At 33.9% G+C, this 26857-nt stretch overlaps 1 protein-coding gene across 2 annotated transcripts in view; it reads left to right on the forward strand.

The window, feature by feature from the left end:
• Nucleotides 1-26857, forward strand: part of LOC120769706 (tyrosine-protein phosphatase Lar) — a 940463-nt gene that overhangs the window by 460872 nt on the left and 452734 nt on the right. For both annotated transcript variants that reach the window (XM_040096840.1, XM_040096841.1), the window contains exon 6: nucleotides 1745-3146. In XM_040096840.1, the coding sequence (XP_039952774.1) occupies nucleotides 2912-3146 (235 nt within the window). In that variant the 5' untranslated portion in view covers nucleotides 1745-2911. The remainder of the gene's footprint in view (nucleotides 1-1744; nucleotides 3147-26857) is intronic.

Consider the following 26857-nt stretch of genomic DNA (forward strand, 5'->3'; position numbering starts at 1 on the left):
AATTAGCATTAAAATTTTTGATATATATTTTTTTGTACTAAAATTTAGTAAAAATTAACATTTTAGTACTAAAATTTGCATTAAAATTAGTGACATAAATTTTGTATAGATGAACAAACATGACTTTCACACGACTTTTTCCAAAATATTTTCCATACGAGGCTCAATATTGCTGTTAAGCGCGTAGTTCTTTAACTAACATAAACTATTTTGTTTCTCCTTTCAGCAATTTTAATAATAATTTTAAATAAATTATAAAAATATATATAAAGGAATAAAAAATAAATTTAAAATAACAACAAAATAATATAAATTGAGTCAACAAAAAAGCAATCACTTGGTTAAACTACGACTTCCACGTGCAAGCGTTAGGGAAACACTGAGCAAACCTTACAGATTTTTTTTGTAAAGAATAATAATAATAATTTAGAGAAAGAAAAGCATTACAATCACAAAACAAAGTATTCCAAACAGGTAAAAGTATCTTTAGCTAACAACAAATTTCCCTCCAATTTTTTTTCGTCCACACAAACAACAACGGCGTTGACAACAACTACAACGGCGTGCCATTTTACAACTGTGTGTGTGTGTTTGTGTCGATGCAACGAAATGACGTAAACTGCAACATCAACAAATTGATGTTATGAAAATGCAACAACAACAAATGTATGTCATGAAAATGCAACAACAAAAACCATGCGAAATGTCGTGAAAATGCAACAACAACAACTTTGCGATATGTCATGAAACTGCGTCTCTGAATTTGTTTGTGGCCACTAATTAAAATGTCAAATTGCACAATGCGCTTCCGCTGCTGTTGGACGCGACACCATAAAAACCCCGCCACGCGGCAAATGTCCATTATGATTGTTGTCATTGTTGTTGCTAATGCATGTACGTTGCTATGCGCGTGACCGCATCAAAATACCATTGCCGCATGAAATTGACAACCAACAACAACTCATTTGCATCCACCATTGCCACCACCAAAACTACCGTTGTTTCTCGAAACAATTTTGACATATCATTCAATGCACTGCATGCCAATAATGATGATGATGACATCGCATCTACTGACACATCTCGTTATCTCCGATGATTTTCGGCTCACGCGGCATGTCATGCCATCCACGAATGACTGAAATGGTATACCAAAAACAACAAAAAATATATATGTAAACAAAAATAATGAAATATGCAAACGCTAATTAAAGAAAATTTATATTAAATAAATACAACTAATTGTCCTGGTACAAAATGCATTTAAAAATTTTAACTAAAAAAATTAAATCACAAAAAAACGCAACGAATTGAACTGTCAAATAAACGCACGAAAAAAAAAACACATAAAAATATATTGAAAAAATTCGTACCAACGGCAAACGTCACAAACACAAATTGAAGAAAAAAACAACAACAACAAAAAATACAAAAGACACCACGTCTGCGCTTGCGACCACATTTTTTCTTTGTACTGTCACTCTTTGCCGGAAAATGTCATTGCACTTGTCTGTCTGCACTTTAACTCTCATTTATTATTTTCGTATTTTGCCCCTGCGCTGACTTGCACTCTGTGACGCCGATGTCACAAAACAACAATGGCGCTCGTTAACTGTATATTTGTTAACTTTTATATTTGTAATACATTCGCGTTGCTGTGAACGTTCGAAAACGTTGTAACGGTAAATACAACTGTCAAACGCTGGCAAATGTCAACTGTCAAATTATTGATGTGTCATTGTAGTCCGCATGCCAGCTATACTTGACAAGTGAAACGAGAGCAAAGCACTAGCGAGCACGAATACAGCAAGCGATAGCAAGAGAGCGATATAAACAATTGACAAGAAGAAAGAAAGCTGGAAAGCAAAATAGTGGAGAAGAGTTGAAATTTTGCTAAATTAAAGAGACAGGCGAAATTACCAAGTGCAGTTACGTTTAAGTACAGCGGTGACACGAATTGAACAGTAGATGATAAAAGATAAGATAAAAGCTAAAAAGAAAGCTTCGTAGAAAGCATGAAACATATGAATAAGAGTAATGTGGTGCTAAATATGAGTAAACAAAAGAAAGAAAGCTGAGAAAATTTGTAAAATTAAATTAAATTAAAGCTTGAGATTACAAGAAAAAGCTCACAAGCAAAGCTAAAGTTGAGGGCATGCAATAAAACTGTAAAATATAACGAGATAAGAAAAAAGTGATGCCAAGAGAGGCGTTAAGAAACGCATTTAAGGAGATAAAGCGAATATAAAACGAAGATAGCAGGAATATAACCTTCCGAAAGCTTCAGCTGCATACGAAAATCGCATAAAAAGCTTGAGTAAAGCTCATATAAAGCACATAAAAGCTTTAAGATCAGCTGTTTTGAAAAACTCTTAAAAAGCTCTTTAAAGCACAAAAAAGCTTTAAGCTCATTTCAGCTAGAAAATAAAATTGAATTTCGAAAAAGTAAATCAAGAGTGATTGATCTTGAGTTAGTGCGAGAAATGTGAAAAAGCACGAAAGCTCCTAAGCATTGCACAAGCGCATTGAAAATTAAAGAAAGAAGCTTTCAGCATAATTTGAATGAACAGAAAGTATATGAAGACAAAAAAAGTAAGAAGAAATATATAAAAGAAAAATAACAACAACAACGCTTTTAAAATATACATACATTATATAAAACAAAAACAATTAAATGCCGCCTGCAGATCACCTAGCCAGCGAGTAAGTCTAGTTGCAGCGGTTACTACGAAAGCTTTAAAGAAAATTGCAACGTAAGCAAATTTATTTCGCAAAAAAAACAAGAAACAAAAAGAAAATCACCAGTAAAGCAATCACTTGCCACTCAAAACTTCCACACCTTTATTGTTGTTGTTGTTGTTGCTGCTGCTGCTATCGCTTCAGAACACAGCTCAACTTAAAAACCAATAATATGGGGCTGCAAATGGCAGCACTGCCAGCAGCCAACAATTATGTTGCAGTCACACAAACACCAACAACAAACACAACCAACAACAAACCACCCACACACACAGTCATAGCCGCCATAGCATGCACTGTGCGCAAGCTTAACAGCGCGATTTCAGCCACGTCCAGCATAGCCACACTATTGCTGTTGGTATTGTTAACCTGGAATCCAACAACAACAATTGGCGTTGATGCAGTCCGTGAGTACAAACAACTTTCAATATTTCACAAATTAATTTTATATGCGATAGGTATATATTTATATGCATGTAAGCGACATACCTACGCACATACTACAATATATTTGTATGTATATGTGTGTATGAGTCGTTTTTGCAATTTCTTTACGCAGTAATTGCATTATTATTTGCATGAACAAGTGATTTTAATTGAATTTCACTGAGGCATTGTAAGGTAGTAAAGTAAGTTAAGACTGTTATAACTATTATATATATTCTTATGTGTTTATATGGCGTTGTTTAAGTGATATAGCGGATATATGCGTATATTATTTACATAAAATTGCGAGGTGTGCTGTTTAAATTACAAATTATGAAGCTGAAAGATGTGTTAACTATTATATAAAAAAACATGAAAGACATGTCTGTGACCTAAAGCAAGAGTAGCTTTAGTCGAGCTGGTGTATATTCATTTATTATATACATATACACAATAGCTCTCATATACCATCTGATCAAATTGTCCCGCACAGCCAAAACGAAAAAAAGTTTCAGGTATTTTCAATACAACTCTTTACTACCATCTTCGAAACAGGCTCCTTTTGAACCAATAAAAGCTTACCAACGCATAATCAAACTTTCAATACACTTGGCACATACCACGGCTGCGGTAAAGGCTTCTTCAGTGAATTTTTTCGGTTTCAACGCCTTTTTGATGCGCCAATCGCCAGCTTATTGCACAGTTTCGACATTTTATTTCACAAATCCATATCTCACTACATTTAGTGATGCATTTGATGAATGTAGTGTTTGCAGCTACGTTGTGAAGCATATCTTTTGTGTCCGCTACTCGACTCCTCTTTGCAAGCGATTCAGAGGTTTTAGTACGAGTCTAGCAGTGACACACTTCATACCGTAACCATTAACCAAAATGTGTTGAGTTGATTCATCCATAAGAGCTATCTCTACGTTGTCAACACGACATTTTTTCAAGCATGGTTGCTGTAACTTTTCGGTGTTATCGTCATTAAAAAAGGTTGTTGGTTGATGAGCAAGAGACTTGGCTAGCTTTACAATCTACACTGGATGTTTTCAATAAAGTGGACTACTCAAAAGTAGACCCAAACCGTTTTGTAGTTAGGATTTCATCAGAAACACAAAATTTTATAAAAAACTCGTTCTTTTTTGCTTATTTTTCACGAAAAATTCGACAGATAAACCTCTTGTATAAACAACTCTCAAACAAATAGTAAATCCCACGAACATAAAAAAGCGAACAGTCGCTAATTTTCCGAATAACACTGATTCAGAATCCTCCGGATTTTGGATAACTTTTCTCTACCGTTAAACATGCTAGACGAATCCGTTTGAAAACTTCCTTAAAATACTGTTGTGATATGGAGGCTACGAAAAGAGGCGAGTTTTTCATATCATCATTCACCTTATCGATTGTTAAATGAAATCGATTTAGCCACAATTTTGTGTATCTATCGAATTAATAAAAGACTTTTTGAAAGTAATTTTTTTTCCAAACCTTCAGAAATATTCTCAATATTGCAGTCACAAGGTTAAAACATTTGGTATTATGAATGAATATGAAGCTTTTTTCTAGCTTCTTCTTTTATTACTACAATGTTTTAGCAGTCAGCCGGCCGCCTTGAAGACATGAGTATGCAATAGTAATCTTCAACCTATCGAAAAAATATTTTCGAGTATAACGTACCATAGAACCCCAAGCTGAAAATTATCAGCCATTTAACATTATTCTACGTTTTCATCTACTTCAATTTTATGAGATTGGTGCTGCCACACGATCTTGCAGAGTTACTAAATGTGTTTAAGTAGCTCATTGTAAAATATCATTCGGGTGAACACTGTGGACATTTCCAAACACAAAGATCTCATCGTTTTCAGAACTCGTATGTACATAGTAGCTTTTGCTGATTATCTTTGTATATTAATGCAAATAATAGCAATTTATTTTTGTTCTTTAGAATCGTTCTAAAAAGTTTATTATCGCATTGAGGAACAAGTTCAGGTTACCTACATAAGCATACTATAAGGTCTAAAGGTCTTATTTTCCATGGTTCCGTGGTTCCGTCGTATAATCTGATGCAGATAAAATTAGCGCAGGTTTGTTCCATAACTTATAGTCACTTGAACCTGAAAGTACATACATATGTAATTTCATAATGTCATAATAATTTCGTAAATCTCATATTTCTCATAGAAGCCTTTGAGATCTCTTCAATGAAATTTGTCACCAGTAAAATAATTCTTCATAGCTAGAAACAGGTAGTAAACATTTGATAATGAGGAACTCTCAGCCAAGCTTGGGAACTTTTTTGGGAGACACTAACGATGTCTGTGGGCTAGTGTTGTCATGCTGGAAAACAGTTCTTCCTCTATAGAGCAAATCCCAGCAGTCACAGGGCAAAACGTTTTTGGCCTTCAATCCGTGCTTGGCCACCGGCTCACCGCGTTTGACGTCGTTGTAAGTTGCCCATCATCATAAATAATAAGCATTCGCTCCAGAAATGAATCTATTTTTTTGTGAATTAACAGCCATTCGCATTGTCTCACGGCTGAAAAAAGCAGTAAAATATGGCGTCTGTTCTTTTTGTCAATATTTGACATGTCTTCAAACAATACTAAGTCAAGCTATCACACAAATATCTAAAGGTTTTGTTTTTACCACAAAATTGTATCCTTTAAAGACCGTTGAGTGAAATCTAACGCCCTTATACAAAGCCAGTTACAGATTACTAAAACCATCTATAGGCAAAATAATGTATTTATTCTTATTGGACACTGTATTTGCTAAAAAGTTCATTTTATCGTTAATTATGTTTAAGATTTGATCTAAACACTATTTCGTACTTTCGTATTAGCTCTTGAATTATAGTCTTGAAAATGAGTTTCTATTAAGTTCGAAAGTTTTCGTACGTTCAACTGTTTCAACGTATCCAATGTTTAATTTTTTCTCTCTTTTTGATGATCTCTGATATATTTGTAGCGATAGAATTAGCACTGTTTATATTTTGGACCAAAGCGGTCAATTTTTTTTCCAAATCGATCGAATTTTTATATACACTTAATGAATTCATTCGCATAAATAAATCAGCTTATTAAACTGAACTATTTAGCTGGCCTATAAGAGATTTTTAGAACATTTTTTGCGCCTTGACGCCAACTTATCGATTTTTAAGCACCATTTAGTCTCATTTTTTGATAAATAGTGCACAGAAAATGATGAAAATAGATATCCTGCAAACTTTCGTAAACTTTTCTGTGATTTTGTTGTTAGTGGTTCTTAGCGAGACTAAAAATTTTGCTCAGAATATGACTACCATTTCTAATCCTTGTTATTAATTTACCCATACTGGCAAAGCCAACCACTAAAACCCCTTTAATTAAAGTCCAAAATTATGCCACATATAAAAGTACGTAATGAACAAAATTCGGCAAAGAAAATTATGCGTGGAATTAAGGTTAGCAAAACAAACCAAAAAGGCTGCATACCCACATCCTTTACACTACTTTCGCACAGGCAACTACCACGAAATCAGCAGAATAATATGTAAACGCGCCAAAAACGAAAAATACTAGACAGAAACATATTTTGCCGAGCAAAAGTTCAACTAGAGTAACAACGCGAAAGTAGAGTGAAACAAGGAAACAAAAATCGGGCAAACGAGCAAGCCAACACAACAAGTTGCGCAGTTATTTCGCAGTTTCACAGCTATTTAGCATACTTTTGGGCGCATTTGTTTCTCGTTGCGCGCCTCTGCGCCTCTTTTTGTGTGGGTTCACCACCACATATATATGCATATATGCTTGCCACTTTTTACACTTCATATTTTGCGACTTTTATTAAGCGGAAAACAAGAGCGCGTAACCGCAACAAAAACAACAACAATAACAGTAAGAGGACAAAGTAACTGCTGTCTGTATTAAATGGCAACCTTTTGCAGTAAATGTTTATATATATTGTATATAGGTGTGCGTGCGTGGAAAGTAGCTTGTGCGCGCGGTTTAGCCTAAAGTTATGCTACATTTTTTGGTATACGCAAATTTATAAGCGCGCGCTTATTTACTAGCATTCCGCTAGTAAAATAAAGTCACTACTTATACAACTTTTCTGTTGAGTAAGCGCTTTATAAATTTTTTCTCGCCTTTGTTATGCGGTTCAACTGCCTGAAAGTATGTAAAGGCGCAGGAATTTGAGCACTTTATATTATGATGTGCCCCCGAGGCTTACTCAAAACAGCTGCTATGGGCTAAGACAACAGGCGCGCCAGCAGAAAGTAGCGCATAAAGCCCGGAATGCTTGATGAAGTGAGACATTGTAAAAGGACGCACATACACACACACACACACGTACACTCCCTCTCTCTCTCTTAAGGGCAACAAAAACTAGCTATAACAATTATGTGGGTGTATAAAATCCCGACAAAATCATTTCTTTGTTGTGCTGGGATCTTGCAGTTTTCTACGCTGCGGCCGTCGTCTGCTTGCCGACTTCGCACTTAAGCCGTTTGGGATATGGTGTTTTGTTATTGTTTCATTGTTGCTGAAAAATGAAATTTAATGGAAAATCTCGTAAAGTGTAAAACAAGCTGTGAGGGCAGCTTTTATATGCATACTTTTGGGGGTAGACGAAGATGAAAGTCTGCTGCTACAAATTCCCGTGATAATTGTTCACATATATTCAACGCGCTAGGCAAATAAAAAGCTAAGCACCGAAATGTATGCTACATATGTACGTGTAAGCACACATGCGCCCACGCTCATACTACGCTGTATATATGTATGTATGTGTGTATTTACAGTAGTAAAACGTCTGCTTAGCCCAGCTTAGTTAACTTCAAAACATGAGTATTTCAGTACAGACGCAAGCAGCTTTTCTTCAGTTTATTCTATTTCTTGCTATAAAACTGTACACCCGCTTGTGTTATTGTAATCTGTGCCTGCTCACGTCACTTTGTTGTTTCGAAATAAATTGAAAGTAAGCAGCCTTCAGGTATGTGTCGCTTAGTTATCCACTGACTGCTTGGTTTTCTATTTATTTGCGAGATTTGGTGTATATAAGCTTGTTGAAAGTTGTTGCTTAAACTGTCAGCAGACATGTCAAATCACTTTGTGATTTATGGCGATATTTTTCTTTGATTGTTACGAAAATACCACGAATTTTAGTAAAGTAAATGAGTGTTTGAGCTAAACTAACATATTCGTATAATATTTAAAAGTAACAATAGCGATTATTGTGTCACAATTTTGGAACATTTTAGTTGCGCTCTAAGTACTTTGGCCACTGTCTTTGTAGATTGTAATATTTCGACAGTTAGCATGCAGACTATTTAATGTTTCAAAAATTCCAAGTAGTTCCAAATCCGAAGCCAAAGGTTAATGCTTTTATTAATTAATGCTTTTATTTAATTTCATACCACTTTGTTTCTATTTTTATACATAATTTGAAGTGTTTCGAAAATTCCATGTTGTTCCAAAATACAGATTTTGTAGATTTTTTAATGTTGTTAGTGTTTTGTTTTTTGTTTGTTAGTTTTATTTTCCTTGTTTTCTATTTCTGTATACAATCGGAAGTGTTTCGAAAATTCCATTTTGTTCCGCAGACTCAGAATTTTGTGGTGCGAATATTTTTTTACTTACTTTCCAGAAGTTTAAGGAAAATGTCTTTCCAGTTCTATAAATATAAATATTATATTCACGTTTCAGAATGAGACGTAATCTTAAATTTAAATGTTAAAACCTAAAGTATCATATAAAGGCTAATTGACATCTTTTAAGTTTTCTGCTTTGCCTACAAGAAAACTTGCAAGTTTTTATAATACCTTCCAATAAAAAAAACTTGGAAGATCTTAATTTCTATACTTGTATTACATACATACATACATATGTATGTACATACATACATACCTACATATGTATGTACTTACAGCGGTAGCATTCCTTGCTATATTACCTAAACCGTAAACAATAATTAGCATTTCGTATGTACATACATACTATGTATATCCCATTTCGTTTCGTATTTCGAATGAATATTATTTCTTGCTGAACTGTTTTTACCACGTTTTTCTTAAAATTTTTAGTTTATATTTTGAATAGTTAACTGTTTCTTACTATGCGTATTAAAAGGTAAAAAATTATAAGTTTCATAAATTCCAAATTGTTCCTCGACTTCTATTGTCTCATTTAGCAGACACAATGTTGCTACAAGTCAGTAAAAAATAACAAGGTATACATTAAGATACAATGTTGCTACAAGTCAGTAAAAAGTAACAAAGTATAATGTTTCACAAATTCCACATTGTTCCTCGACATCAATCGTCCCATTAGGTATGAAAAAAGTTGATACTAGTTAGTAATTTGGGTTGAAGGCAAGAATAATAGCATGTTTCGAATATTCCGTTTTGTCCCTTTTGCAGCTATTTCTTTAAAATAATGATTTTAGCTTTATGTATAGTGCTTAATCCGATTTCGGCTACTTTTATAGTTTCTGACAGCGCTTCACTTACTTAAATCAGCTAACTTTTAAATTGCAAACCATTTTTCACAACAGTTGCAGCTAACTCATAATAAACTAATTTTGTACGCTATTGCCAACAGCATTTACATGGAATTAACCGAGACGAAGTTTCCTCACAAATTTAAACCTTTACACAGAACTCCATATCCACTCCACTTATCTTTGGCAAATTTGACAAGAATCTTCTAATTAATAACTATCTACGAACTTAAATGCCTACCAAGCATATACCATATAGTAATAATAGTTGCTACGTTATTTGCGCAAATTTAATTGCGAGTAAACTTCAACCAGACGATTAATAATAGCGTGTGCTAAAACTATGCATTGCCTACAACAAGGCGCATATCGCCGCATAAGATCAGCTCATCACCCACCGTTTGAGGATTATTAACGAAAGAACTTACGAAAATTCTAATTTCGTGCGAAAACTTTTCTTGCGCCCAAAAACATGTGTATTTAGCCATGTGTGGCACGACAAAGCATGACGCACACGCACACATGCACATGAGTGCAACCGCTGGCATACACTGAGCTAAATTTATGCGCATAAAAAGTAAATTTTCCAAAGCCATAATTAACATATAGGAAAAGTTTTATTTAAGCCTTTGGCACCACCAATACCATCTTACCAGCCAGCAACAACAAGCACAGCACCAGCGCAGTCAATGGCCTAGTTAGCGCATACGAGACGACGGCACACGTTGCTACTTAACTACTTTTAGGGCTTATGACAGCTGCAGCTGGATAGGACGGTCATGTGTGTGGCCCTACTCCAGCTGCGTGTGGGTGAATGCGGCGCAACAACAAAATTTACAATTAAAGTAGTAGCGCAGTTTGCAGTTTATTCCTAACTTCTCCTCGGTTGTACGGGTGTGTGTGTGTATATGTTTAGGGCCATTTTTATCTAACTGCAATATTGCGAGTTCAAGCGGAACGGCAGCTTAAATGAGCTTATGCAAACAAAAGTAAGTTCGTTGAATGAGCTTTGTGCACCTGATGGCGGGCAATGATTTTAAATTGAATTTACCGTTAAGTAAACGTAAGCTTTTTTAAGCACAATATTGCCGGGATTCGAAATAAAATTTGCGAAATGCGGTTTTTCAGTGCCAGCGGCAAACTGGTTGGGCTAGAATATATGAAAACAAGAGCATATATGTATGTATGTATTTAAATATAAACTGTAATTACATTGTTTTAAAAAATTGCAATTTGTCGAATACAAAATTTTTGCACATGTAGGCATTGAGACAGTTCAGAATATTCAAAACACATGATTTTTTGCTAAATGTAAAATGTTTGTTTAGACTGTCGGCACAAATTTATTAATTTGCTAAATATAAAATTTTTGCTTAGATTGTCGATATAGAAACGACTTGAAATATTCGAAACACGTTTTTATACACTGTTGATAAGCTTAAATTATTTTTTTTTTTCACTTGAAGTTATAGAAAAAGACATTGGAACGAAATGGAATATTCGAAACACTGTAAACTTTTTGCTGTTTTTATTAAATGTGTAAGTATACTTTGCCAAAAAATAAAGTTTAAGAAAAAGGTTAATAAACTTGCAACGAAAACCTGGTTTCAATAGACAGCGCTTACGCGGTTACAGGCAGACCAGAAGAAATATTTATATTTTTGTGAATGTATTCCTTTAAAACTTGACTGCTAGTGACCAATAGGGCTAATAAAATACATAGAACGTTGTGGAATTTTCGAAACAGTATTTTTATGACTTTTCAGAATAGTCAAAAATGTGTTTTTTTGAATAGTTTCTTTTTCAATTTGGTTACCTGCATCTGAGTAGCTAAAATCAATGTGAGGAACGATTTTAAATTTTCGAAACAACACTTTTTAATGCATCTTTTATAAGTATGTTAAACAAAGATAGTAAGAAATGTGTGAAATTGTATCCTTGAGCAACACTAAAAATTCGAATAACATACTTTTTAGCACATATTTTAATTAATTTGCTATTATTATTACATTTCTCATCGCCAAAAAATTATTCCTTATACCATAGTTGGAATAATAAATACTTATTACCCAACTTTTCATACCATTTTGTTAATTTCCTTTTCCATTTCGTTTCCGCCAGCTGATTTCCCCTAACCTAACACACAAGACATTACGGAAAGCCATTTGTAATAGATCTAGCAACCATGCCCGGCATCTTGATGCCACGAACTTTATTGCCATTACGCTCGTAAACATAACACACTTCTTAGCCTATACTTAGGCGTGTAAGCTTCCTTTGCTTGATAGTCATAAAAAATAGTAATCTTTACTTGGCACTATTACTCACCATGTAAATATGCTAGACAGCAGTATACACGAAATGAAATATGCTGATTTATTTTCAAGCATATTTCTTCAGCGTAAACATTTGTTAATGTTGTAGTTGTTGTAAATGTAATAGTTGCTACTATTATGCTACTCATACAACTAAGCCATGTGTAGGCTTGTGAAAAACCAGAAAAACACGCCACTAAATGTCAAGAAGTCAAGTGGCAAGGGAAACTGCTGGCAAGCGAAAGAACAGGGTGAGGTAATTGGGGTGCATATGTGGGTATGTATATGGGCATAATGAAGGATAGCTTTTCCTTTTTCCCTTTACTCATCCTGTGCGCCTTTGATCTTCCACTTTCTTTCCGCTATGCGAAATTTGTTGCTACTTTTCACTTGCTTTTTTTTGTATGCTCTCCTAGATTTAGTACTCTTGAGCCGTCTTATAATGAAATGTAATAAAATCAAATTAACACAAAATTGCTACAGACAACGCTGGATGTGAGTCGCTCTAACAACAGTTATTTTTCTTTCAAAATATTGTTGTAAAAAGTATACTGTTGTGGGGGAAACGTAACAAAAACAACAGCAAACACACTAGTCTTGCAGTAATTTATGGTTATTTTAGTAGCTGTGTAGTGTTTGTTATTTAAATTTATTGAGGCTACCACTCTGACCTGCATTCGCTCGACCGTTTTCGGCTCGGCAGTGCTGCTCTCACTTACATCGGCAAACAAATATATATATTTTTATATGTATGTGTATGTTATATTTTATTATATCTAATGCCGCAAAATAGGCCAGGCAGTTACAAGTCTACGCTACAGTCACTTCCCTTGGCTGCATAGCGCCGTAGCGCAAAGAGAAAGCGGGCGCACTGCGCCGCCGAGACAAAGTGTGATAAATTATGCTAAATTTATATGAGCACCGCCCGGATGAGCTTGTGCCAGAATTTTGTCTTACAAATTTGATGACAATCAAATGATGCTGCTGTTGATGATTATGCGCTGTTTATGTTAACTAACCATTATTTTGGTCAGTGATGAAAATTTGTTATTTTTCAAAGCATTAGCTGACTTAATGTGAAAGGTTCAAGGCTTTCAAAAAATGGCTTTAGATTTGTCAAAAAATAGCTGTACATGCCTAGCTGTGTCACTCAAGTTCTTGATGCAATTATTTGTGCGCTTAAGAGACAAAAACAAAAAATAATAATAGCATATATTTAGGCGCTCAGCGTTATTTTTTATTAGTCACATGTTTCTCATCTTCCAAATTCCTGTAATGACATATACTCACTTAATCATATGCCGTTTGAATTAAAAATTTTCGAGTAATAAATTGATTATACATTTTATTTTTTTACAAAAAAAATATCAAAAATTAACTAACTGGGTAGCCGAAAACAACTTTAAAACATTATTCTGTAAGTTTGTAGTTTTTTATAGAAGTCATACCGTTAGGCGCATTTTTTATTTTTTATGTGCAAAGAAAGCTTACCTTTAGGCGTAAATTTTTACTTACTACCAATTTTGTTCAACTTCGGTAGTTTCGAAGACTGTACGGTTAGTAATTTGCATAAGTTAATCTTTTTTTATTGATTCTACGACTAAGTTTAACTAATTTTGTGTAAGTTGAATAATTTTGTGGCCTACCTTCGGGCACCTATTAAAAGATCTGCCCTCAGCCGAATAATTGTACCAATAACTGAGATGCTGCCTTAAAAACTAGCTGAAAAAACCTGCCTTAAGAAAGCTTTAAAATATTATGCTTTAATTTTGTAATTTTTCTTGTGCAAAGCATACCTTTAGGCACGTTTTTTAATTTTTTTATATGCAAAGCATACTTTTAGGCGAAACTGTTTATTTAAGATCAATTTCGCTTGTATTCGGTTGTATATGTATAAGTCAATCTCTGTTATCTTATTGGTTCTCCGAGTGAATTTAACTGATTTTGTGGCCTACATTCAGGCAGCCATAAAATGTCTTGCTCTGTACAGAATTTTGTCCTACTAAAATTCCTTAGTATACCAACTTACTTAAGGCGCTGCTGTTATTATCACTTATTTGTTTAATTTTCTTTAAAGCTTACTTACTTGCCTATTTCAAAACGCCCATTTAGAGGGATGTCATCACCATAGTCCTTTATTGCTGAAATGTTAATATATACATATATATATTTATAAATTATGTGCTAATGACCTTATAATGAGTCCTATGATGCCAATTTTAAAATCTGCTCACCAAAGCTAATATTATATATGTACGTTTATTATTCAGTGTCAAATAAACTTTATATCCCAAAGAGGCTATTACTGCGACAATGCTATGAGACTTTATATGATACTTGTTGAAAATTTCAACTGCTTCAATATTATTGCATACTTCTAGGCAGAAGTGGTTGATACGTACATACATTCTATTTCGAAGATTACAATTCATAAACTATTGAAGAATTTTGTTGAAGTAAAATGTTCGCATATATTTGGAAGTTCATTAAGCAGAAATAAGAGATTAGAAGATCATCGAAGCTAGGTAGATATAACGAAGTAACTGCTTAAGTTTCCAAAACTTGTAATAGCAAAAAATATCTACCTCCAAATAATTTAAATAATTATCTTAATAGACGAAATAAAAACAAAAATAACTTCACTAGTTTCGAGTTTACTTTTAATACCTTAAATCTGCATTGCCTATGTTCAGGCGTGACCCTCTAACTTTCGCTACATATCAATTTAAATACACACATATATTAAGTTTTCCACTCGAAAATTTTAACAATTGCGTGTCACACGCTTTTTCTTGAGCACGTTATATAAGAAACGGCAAAGAAGTAAAAGTAGAGAAAGCGATGAAGGCGAGGAAAAGCAGGTCACACGGCAGCCGAGGTGGCAAACTTTAAACTTTACGTATGCAAAATGCAAACAAGGCTGGTATATAAGAGAAATTTTCAGGTCCATATATATAAATATGTAGGCCTGAATAGAAAACAACAAAATGGAGACAAGGCTGGTATATACATAGTAGAAATTTGTAGCTGTGTATACTCGTACACATACATATATATGTAAATATGTATTTCTGAATAGCAAGCAACACTAAATGAATGCAAGCAAAGTTCGAGCAAAACAGTGGAAAGTGCGAGTAAAGCATACTTACGAAAAAAGGAACCGAATATCTGAAAAAAAAACTTCTGTAAACGTAAATCACTAGAGAAGTGAAATAAGTTCGCATGCGATGCGGTATTTTGTTGTTATACTATTTTCATTAATAGTTAGTTGCTTGCAGTTTTATTTTTATTGAAATTGCACAGAAATTACGAAAAAATGTATATTCGTTAGCGCTGAAAAGTAGGCAAGCAAAATTACCAAAGTATGCAGCAAAATAAACAACTACAGGCAACGGAAAACAAAACTGCATGTGCTTAATTGAAAGTTTTACTTTAAATAGCGGTTTCAATGTAATCGCGAATGGTTCTAAAAGAGAATTTACGATAAGATTCGTGCTTAATTTTATTTGCAAATGTAGGGTAGTGATGGTGGATGCTATGTTAAGAATTTAATTTTTTTTGCATTAATTTTCGTGAAAGCGTGATATGAAACGAAATGGAATTTTCGAGACAATTTTAAGCAAACATGTATTAGGAGGTAGTTTGGTTTTTAACATGCTTTAAGCATATTTATTTTAAGCTGAAAATACACAATTTAGCGGAAATTAGTTTTTGTGGCCATGAAACTTGTTAAAAATTTTGCCTAAGTATTTGAAAATTAATTTGAAGTCACGCGTTACCAAATATATGTTGAGGAACGAAATGGAATTTTCGAAACTCTTGTCAGCAAACAGGTATTAGTAGATAGTTTTGTTATTAAGATGCAGTAAGCACATTTATTTTAAGCTATAAGTTTACAATTCAACGGAAATTAGTTTTTGTGGCCTTGGAAGTTGCTGGAAGTTTTGCCTAATTATTTAAAAATTAACTCAAAGTCACGCGTTATTAAATATATGTTGAGGAACGAATTGGAATTTTCGAAACATAGAAATTTAATTTTGCATATAAAAATATATTACTAAACTTGCAACTGTTACAATGCATGGTACGCAATCATGTGGTAACTAGCAAGCATTTGTGGCATTTTGGTATGCCGCAGAAGAGTTCACAGAACAATGTCACGGATTTGTTCAACATTATTTGCAGCGCTTGTGCTAAACACTGTAATAAAGCCAAATAAAATAGCCACAAATGTTGGTATTTATTTTGCATACATTTGGGCGCTACACAAAAATTCGCACAAATGTTGGTTAAATGTGTCGCGCTTGCGCAAAAAATAAATCACACTTATTTGTTTGTGCATTTCGGTCGCACGCAAAATGTTGTTTGCACTAATTGGATTTATGTATGAATCGCTGTTGAAACCAATATTAGCGCCTATTTGTATGCTACTCGTTTGCATACACGTTTAATATTTTCATTGGTATTTATGTAAGTGTACATGTGTTTGTTTACAGCTATTATATTTAAATTGTCGTTTCAGTTTTAGGTTAATGATGCAATTGCATTTGTTGGCATATTTTATTTTCTTTTGAAGTGTTTCTTTCATATGTTTTGTATGTACATACATACATACATATGTATGTATATTTACTTTTGTCAGAGTGGTGTTACGCTTAACATATAGCAAAGCAAAAAATGAATTGTGAATGCGGAAATCCATAAAATTATTTTTGAGTATCAATGTTACATAGTACATATTTAGCACGGCTACGGTAATTAACCAGCTCCTAACGCCAATGTTTTATTTATGCAAAGATTTTGCATTTACAGTCAATTTTTTTCAGTGTTTCGCTAGCAATGTGCAAAAATCACTAAAACATATGGTCGAACGAAATGGAATATTCGAAACAGTATAGTGCATTGGCTTTTGTTTAAAACATTAAGTGGTAAGAAACGAAATGGAATTTTCGAAATAATGTAAGGTGCTAGCATCTGTTTAAAATTTTATCTATGCTTATGTTGATGAAAATGCCAAGGAACGAAATGGAATTTTTGAAACGATGTAGCGCTCCAACTTTTATTTAAAACTACGCCATCTCAACAGCAACATTACTGAGTAAGGAAACAAAGTTTTAAACCACAATGTAACTAGTTTTCTTTAAGAAATTTTTTCGTTTTTTATTAAATCCGTCGAATCTTCAAAGTGATGTACCACATAGCCTTTAATGTAACTGAGGGCTCGTTGATTTCATCTAATAAGTAGAGTAACCGAAGGGAGGGGAAAGCAATAAATAGCAGGACAATTGCTGGAAGAATTATTCAAATTATTACATACATATATATGTACATATGTAAGTACACGACGAACTGATCTTGAATATATTTGATGCACAATTTTTCTATAGTAATAATTCGTTGATGGTTTTACCAGTTTTAATAAAGTCTGTTCGAGCAAAAGTCTTTAACGAATTTTGAATTTTAACACAAAATAAAAATGCTCAGTTTTTCAATTAGGAAAGTGGAGTAAGATCAATGGCGAAAAAATATTTCCATACAAAATGTTTAGTCTAGTCAGTATCGTTAAGCATAAATTGTAAAAGTGTGCGATAATTTAATGTAATTGACTAAAATTGTCTTAGATGCTGTTATTTGTATGTATTATTTTATTTTTATTAACTTTTTATTTTATTTATTTATTTTTTTTTGCTGGTTGGAACGTTATGGAACTTATGGAACAAAGCTGCAAATTTTATATTGCTTAGTATTTTTATTGCTGTGATATTTTATTTGGTATCTTTGAAGCGCTTCTGTACATTTTTAAAAGTGGGAACCTTTTGGAATTTTCGAAACTAAACCGCTTTTTGCACTTTTTCGATGATTTTTATTTTAAATACGGGCTTATAAGTGAGTACCAAAACTTTGCGCGTATTTTGATTGCTAAAAGTTAAAATTCAAATAATAATAAGGTATTTTTGTTTTGTTTTTATTGCATATAATTTTTAGTTTAAACATTCTTCCTGCCTACTGTACCCTATAACTTTTATGGTACGTATAGCAAGTCAATTAAAGCAAGCTTTATGTCTGCAACTGACCAACGCATTGGTTTAACAGTTGTCTGCTCTACTTAACATTTTTTGTAAACTTCAGACGCTTCGTTTATTTACTATCAAACGTCAAGTTAGAAATTATGTGCTAATTACCCAAATTTGAGTAAACTAAAACAAATTTCACTCTCGTGTTTACTCTAACGCACACACTAAAGTGTATACGCATAAGAGTGCTAAAGATTGTGTGTATATGTTTATATATATTTACATACATATATGGTATACATACATATATATACACACACTGCTTTGTTTATTAAACCTTGCTTACAACATATAGGCCAAAGGATTAGCACAAATATTAGTTTGACTTTACAATAGCCTTTGGCTTATACCGAGGTTGCTTACTATCCATATGTGTATGTGTAGGTTTACTGTCTAACATTGCCACTAAAACTTTTTGCAGATTTTATACTCAAACATAGCTAAAGGTAGCGCTGCCATCGAGACATGTTCCGCCACAGCGGCAGCAAAACATCAGCCAAACAATAAAATCCCTTTGGCTCTCACTTATTTATGCGCTTACAAAGCCAGACACATATATGTATGCAACACATATGCAACTCAAATAAAGCTCTAAAAACAATAATTTACTTCGAAATTCTAACGAACCGCAAAGTTTACTTCTCAACTACAAAGCCATGCTTTGTTGCGTTGCGGTCTCATGCGCTTTAGCAACTTCACAACTCATTCGTTCTGCAAAACTGTTATATTGTTTGATGCTTTTTGTTGTTGTTTTTATTGATGTTGCCGCAGACGTCCAACACACTTTTACAATTTTGTGCGATTTTTCCTGTGTAAAAAAAAAATAAAATTTTATACTCAACCGATGTTGCGTGTAAAATGGCACAGTGCTGTGGACTCTTACCTTTCAATTCCTGTGCCAGACAAGTCACACGTTGCCGTTACGGCTCAGTTGAAAATAATCAATCAAATTGTGCACAAACAAAGCTTTTTGGAATGCGCTTTCAGTAACAACATGTGTATTCCCAGGTTTCTTACTCATTCACTCGCTCACTCAACCTACTCAGTGTGTTTCATACACTCACTCGCTGCCTTTGTTTGGTTCACGTGCTTTCTACGCTGCATTAGTTATATGGTGGGTCCGGATATATCCAATATTTATATGCCATATTATTTGTTGTTAATAATTGTTGTGGTTTTCGTTTTTTGTTAGCGAAAAAGTAAACTATGAAGCTCGCATAAAAAGTGAATTGAATTTGCGGTTAGAAAACCAAAAAAAGTATTGCTGTAAAAAATGCATGAAACATTGTTCCTGCGCATATTATATGGCAACCCTGTGGGGTAGAGTGCAGCGCTAAAGGCTGTAGTTATAACTAAAAACCATACTGCATTTCCTAACAAAGTTTCGAAGCATAAAAATAAAGTACTAAAAACACAACAACAAAACAAAAAACTATAAAAAAGAAAAAACAGCCAACAAAAAAAAAAGACAGCCATAAAATAAAATATTGAAAAATGGCAATATCAAAAACTCTCTACCCATTCGATCTGTTATTTTCTACTCAGCTAAATTGCTTTGCTCTGAAAAATTGCAGGCCATTTAAAACTGTTGCTTGTAGTTTCGTTTCGTCTGTTATTTCATTTTTGTTTCTTTTCATATACCGCAAATGATTGGTTGAATCGATACATTTTGATGGCAGTACGTCTGTAGTTATGCGCTCACAAAAGTATGCCGCATGCCATGAAAAATGCACTTCAACTAAATTTAAATTGCGGCTCATGCTATTTGTTGTTTATAAAACTAGGTACATACAAAGGTAGGCATAAAAAAATATAGCATGGAATTCAAGTGGCGCTTGCGGCATTGCGGCTTTATTAGTTGGCGTACTACAAGTGCTGATAAATGGTTTTCCATTAACGTTCTGTTATTGTGTGTAGTATTTTTTCTATTTTTCCGTGTTATTTACAAAGTTGGAGTTTGATTTAAACGTAAAATTATTGAGTTGTGTACTACAATATGTAGCCTTTGTATTTTTAAAGTTTAATACTAACTTATGCGTGCATGTCTGACATATGTTTCGAAAATTCCATATCGTTTCAAAGTAAAATTTTTTTTATATTTAATAAAAGTGCTTTTTTTTTTGTTAAAGAATTGTATTTTTTCTAATTTTATGTGTTATTTACAAAGTTGGAGTTTGATTTAAACGTCAAATTATAGCATTTGTATTTTTAAAGTTTAAGACTAACTTTTGCGTGCATGTTTCACATACATATGTTTCGAAAATTCCATTTCGTTTCAAAGTAAAATTTTTTTTATATTTAATAAAAGTGCTTTTTTTTTTGTTAAAGAATTGTATTTTTTCTAATTTTATGTGTTATTTACAAAGTTGGAGTTTGATTTAAACGTCAAATTATTGCAGTTGTGTACTACAATATGTAGCCTTTGTATTTTTAAAGTTTAATACTAACTTTTGCGTGCATGTTTGACATATGTTTCGAAAATTCCATTTCGTTTCAAAGTAAAATTTTTGTTATATTTAATAAAAGTGCTTTTATTTTGTTAAAGGAATGTGTTTAAAATGTTTTCTTAATAATTAAACGCTGTATTTTTTCTCACTTTATGTGTTATTTACAAAGTTGGAGTTTGATTTAAATGTCAAATTATGGCAGTTGAACACTACCATATGTAGCCTTCGTGTTTTTTAAATATAATACTAACTATTGTGCGCATTTTTGTTTAAAACGAGCAGCTAGCGGAAAAGCATTTTTTAGTAAAACATTTCGGAAGAGTTCATTCTTTTTTCTACCACAGAATAGTAAATTTGTAAATATACAATTAATTTTTCGAAAATCAAACGTAAGCAGAAAATAAAAGCAAGTCTGTATGCATGCTAAATTTTTACACCATATTTGGAACAGGTTACGGAACACTTAATACAATAGCAAATTTTCAAAGTCTAATACATTATTATATGTACATATGTAAACAAAATAGCTTAGATACATACATATGTGTAAGAAAAGTATGTTTTAAAAATTCCGAACGTCCCGTACTCGATATATTCTAAAACTAACATAAAATCTATAAATGCGAAAATTCGAAACCAATTTGATAATTCAAAATGTTTTTTTTTTTAAGCCAATTTACGACTTTTATTTCATAATAATTAGGTATCAAACGCCTATGTAAGTGTTCTGAGAATACACTAAAGCAATCCGTGTTATCAGAATATGCACTAAAAATAATAAAGACATTATGTTTCGAAAATTCCAAAATGTTCCTAACCTGACATTTTTTCAAATGACACAAAATCTAGTGTTACGAAATTTCGAAACCGATATAATGGTTCAAAGAGTTATTTTTTAAGTCAACTAATTTATTAATTATTAATAATTATGTAGATATCAAACAACTGATAATGCACTAAAACAATCTCTGTTATCGGAGAAGGCACCAAAAATAATAAAGACATTATGTTTCGAAAATTCCAAAATGTTCCTAGCAAGAAATCTAGTGATACGAAACTTTGAAATCATTATAATAGTTCAAAGATTTGCATTTTGAGTCAACTAATGACTTTTGATTAATAATAATAAGGTATCAAACACCTAAGTCATCTGAAAAATATGTTTAATTCATTCTGCGTTATTGAACAAACCAAACAAAAACCATAAGGTAATATGTTTCGCAAATTTCAAAACGTTTCAAACTTTAATTATTTCATTACATACATACATACATATGTACATATCTAATTATGTAGCAAAAACTTAAGTCACCGAAAAATGCACTAAAGTGTTATCAGAAAAGCATATAAAAATCAAAAAGGCAAAGTGTTTCTGATTGTGTTATCAGAATAACCAATAAAAATCAACAAAACATTATGTTTCAAAAATTCCAAAACGTTCCTGGCCTTAAAAAATCTAGTGAATTGAAATCTCCAATTTTTTGTCAACTAGCGCATTTTTGTTAAATAACTAGTAAATCGACGAAAAATACCATAAAACGGTCTGTGTTATCAGAAAATCGAATACAATACATAAAAGCAATGTGTTTCAAAAATTTCTTGCCTGTTTCGAAAATTCCAAAACGTTCCTTTCATACAATTTCAAGACAGCACTTAACTTTAAACATATTAAAGTACTTATGCAGCTGCTATTGCCATCTTCGCCAGCTGCACTCTTATTTCTACATAACTCCAACTAATTGCCCCTACCTTGCCACTCGTCATAACTTCCAATACCCAACAGTGCAGCTTATGTTAGCTTAGCGCAATCTAATAGCCTCGGCCACAATTTTACAAGTCATTGGGCTGATTAGCAGCCACAAACTCTGCCTGCCTGAATACATACTTACAACAGCCCACTCATTTTGCCGTCATAAGTTCTCTTTAAGTCCCCTTGAGTCTGCTTTATGCACGCCACATTATTGCTGGTTAAATGAGGAATTATTACTAGCTAACGATGCGATGGCAAAAGTGATAGCACATCACTGTGTCGTCCTTTCTACTGCTTGTGGCTAGGAATGCTTCAGAAGATGCTTACGGCATGTGGGCAAAAAAATGATACGCACATATACACAAGCATAAATGAAATTCTCGGTGGTCACATTTAAATAATGACACAACAGAGCGCCACTTGGTGACGCCATGCTCCAAACCCATTGTCTTCACGCAGCGTGTTGAGTACTTGCTTCCTTTACTATCTCCACGCATTCGCCACTTGACATATTGCTATGACCACAGACACAGCGTACTGCGTAAACGCATAATTACAGGCGCACAGCGCGGTGTTCTGCAGATGACAAAGCTGCTGGGCTAGTATGCTTCATTTTAGTGTTGTTGTTGTACACATAACTGCATTTTTTTTGCTTGCTGGCATGTGAGCATCGAAATAGTAATCTACCTTGATAAAGAAATATTTTTTTGTTTACTTCCTGCTCCAATTTGACAAGCAGGCAACATCTGTGTAGCATACTTTAAGGCAGACTCTCTTATTCATACCATAAAGTATGCCACAGCGATGTTTTTAAAACAAAATTACGCGCTGAAGAATGACATTGTGGATAGCGTAACACATGCTAGGAGTGTGCGGTTGCTGCTCACGTCTCCCCTCCAGCCATTATGAGTGGAAAGTGGAGTGGTGTAGCACGATCTTATCAAAGTAATTGCCTTCAACGCAAACTATTAAGATATTTGTGCGATATGCTATATTTGTTGTTGTGTTTTTATATATTGTTGTTGCACATTTTTTTGTTCACATTGTTGTTGTTGTATTTGCAATTTTCTTTATTTCACTGTCCCAAATTACCTTATTTCATTTAGCCATTCTTTCCACCAACACAAAGTGCCTGCGTAACACAACCACTGCATATTGTTGTTGTCAGTTGCCCTGTAGAGGCAGTTGTGCCTGTATTGGCGACATTTGTTATCCACCACAGTCATTATATCTTAACTTTCATGCCGCCGCTTTTGTTGTCAAAGGCAGATATCATGCCAATGCTGCGCTTTTCGCTAGCTACACTTGATTTTTATGTGCCGCAACGCCCCTGCCATTAAGTGTGTATGCGTCTGTACATATGTATGTGTTTGTATGTATGCGTATGAGAAAGCGCCATCAGCATCATGGTTCTGGTTATAAAAATAAAGCGTTATTATTATTGTATGTGTAGGTAGTCGGAGTTTTGCCCATTGCGGTTGGTGCATAAAAGTGCACACACACACACACTCACATATAGTATATTCAGTTGCTGCATTTAGTATGAGCGCACAAGTAAACAAGTGTATCTGTCACCGTTGTGCCACTTGAAATGACAGCTGATGCTGATGTTGCGCACAACTGACCGTTTGGTCCACTTTCGCTGCTCTGCTGCTGGGAATGGCCAAGTTGAAATCACATAGGTGCTTTACGATAAGCGCACAAACAAAAATGTATATGCATAAAATATAAGTTTAAATAAAACACAAAAAGCGTATGAATTGTATGCCGCTTCGTTTTATATTTTATGTTGCCATTGTTTGTGCTAAAATTTATCAACGTCAAGTGTGATGAAGTAGTAGATAAGCGTTGCAATGGACATCGGTGGCATGTACCGATGATACATAAAGGTCGTGTGTATTCAAGTAAACATATGCTATTATGTAAGTGGTGGCATGCTCTCATTACAGCTGCACTTGCTGGTGACTTTTCATTGCGAAATGTAATTAAATGGTGAGGTTTTGTATTCTGTTTTCCGTATACTAGACACACACATGCATTATTACCTGCAGGTGTGCTGATGACACATTAAAAAAAAGAATGCGGTTTGACTTCATACACTAATATTTATGTATACATAAGTCATATTTTATGTCACAAAAGTAGTAAAGTAATAAAACAATCACAATAAAAATCAATTGATCCACATATGTATGTACATACATACATATGTATGTAGTTTGAGAACATTTGTTAATAAAACTGTTTCGAAAATCCCATTTCATCCCGCTTTATTTTCTTACAAAAAATTGCCATTGGCAATGTTGTTTTAATACTAACGTGGGCATATTAAATTTGTTTCGAAAATTCCATTCATTCCCCTGCATTTTTTACTCATCAATTGCTTTTAGTAAACTTGTTTTAACACTTAAGTGAATCAAGTGCGTGAATATAAAGTTTGTTTCGCAAATTCCACAACGTTCCACACTGGTTTTTTTATGTAATTAATATATATCTTTGATTTTGGTATCAAATACCAGAATTTTGCAGTTATACAAATTGTTTCGAAAATTCCATTTCGTTCCAGATTTGTTTTTAAGCGTTTAATGTATGTATATCAATTTTTTGTCAGAAATTTTGTGCTATACAATTAATTTCGAAAATTCCATTTCGTTTCACTGTTCTACTGTATACGACGAAGTTCAAGCAATCGATGTGTTTTGCATGGCCACCACAGGCACGCTTACAGAAGTCCATGCCCTGAACCCAATTTTCGACGGTACTGCAGCTATTTCACGTTCGCTATTCGTACGAAGTTCATCAATCGTCGCAAGCTTCTTGGCATAGACCATAGACTTGACATATGTAGCCCCACAGGAAATAGTCTAACGGTGTGAAAATCGCATGATCGAAGGGGCCAATTTACTGTGCCATTTCGTCAGATAACAGTTCACCAGACTTGGTTTCTAATAAATCGATTCTAACATTCGCTGTGTAGTCTTGTTGAAACCGCATACTGTTCAAGTCCATATCATCCAATTCGGACCAAAAATATTCGATTATCATTGAGGGGTAGAGATTCCCATTCACAGTAACGTGCCGGTTTTGATCAATTGATCAAATGACTCCGCCGACCCATAAACCGCACCAAACCGACTTTTTTTGGGTTGGAGTGGTGACTCATAAAGTACGTGTGGATTGCTGTCTGACCAATAACGCATATTTTACTTATTGACGAGGTTATTCAGCCAGAAATGAGCCTCATCACTGAAGATGATTTTTCGGTGAAAATCCGTATTATTTTCAAGTTGTTGCTCAGCCCAATCCATGAACATACGACAATTCGAGTGGTCAAGCGGCTTAAGTTCAAGATCTCTTCGCTAAATTCGCTACAGCGACGTCACAGAGATGTCCAATGGTTGAGTAAAACGTGTTAGAGACTGATTTGAGTATTCCTCAATTGATGCGTCAGCGGCAGCAACATACTCACTGGCACGGGACCATTTTGTACTGTGCGTAAGCGTTAAAATTTTTCCACAAACGCTCAATTGTTGCTCTGATAGGACGATTATGACGACCACATATATGAGACGTAGCGTTTTTAAAGTTGAGGCCACTGACTTTTATTTCGGTACTTAATTTTAATAACCGACTCTTTGTTGGATGGTATATCTTTCCACAATGAAATGGCAAACATTTCTGAAGAGAAATTTCCAAAGAGCGGGGAAAAATATGGCGTCGTTTGCCATCGATCTACTTTTGTAGCGTTCCTATTGAAAAACCCCGTTATTTCTTAAAACCCTTTTATGCACTACGAAAACCATTCGTAAAGTAAGATGAAAATTTAGTTTTTGTATAAAAGAATTTTGAAATAGTAAATGCGTGTTCTCAAGTTTCCGTAACTTTTCTTTAAGTTAAAAAATTTCCTTTCTATCCTAAATCCTTAAATTGTCGCAAGTTTAAATACAATCAATGTAATAAAAATTACACTTTTTTTTGCATTCGCTTTTACGATTTATTTCTTGCTCTGCGCACCGATAATTCTTCCACATTTATCATCGCAGCTATGATTTATCGCTTCCGTACTTTTTCTATTCAATTTCACAATTTAATCGGATAAGTGCGCGCTAGTAATGACTTCCGACGAAGAAAGGACAAATTTCTAGCCTTTTTTTCCGCATATGAAAGAAGATTTTTTGTATTCAGTGCGTTCCAAAAACTTGCTATTTTAGAGCTTAATATGGGGATAAATATGTAAATGTAATTTTAATAAATTGCGAGGGAATATGTTCACTCATATTGAAGCAATAATGGGTCTGTTTCAATACATGTTGTTGTTGTTGTTGTAACGGTTATCTAATACCCGTTATGATGATAAGGTTCAGATAAGTTGTCCCAAGAAACGTACTGTTTTAACGGGGTCGGACTATAGGTTAGCTGTGCATGCCAAGCGGTCTTTAGTGTCATGCGGGGACTCGTTATACGCTGGCCATATATTTAATTCTGGATAAATAAGTGTTTAACCTACTACAGTGTCCAGAACGAAGCTGCGCATGGGTCACTCTGTCGTCAAAGTAGTCGTCTGCCATGGATAGTGTTTTGACTCCAAGTACTCCATTCCATTGTGAATAGCGTTCA

This window comes from Bactrocera tryoni, chromosome 2, assembly GCF_016617805.1.
Source record: "Bactrocera tryoni isolate S06 chromosome 2, CSIRO_BtryS06_freeze2, whole genome shotgun sequence".
NCBI lineage: Eukaryota > Metazoa > Arthropoda > Insecta > Diptera > Tephritidae > Bactrocera > Bactrocera tryoni.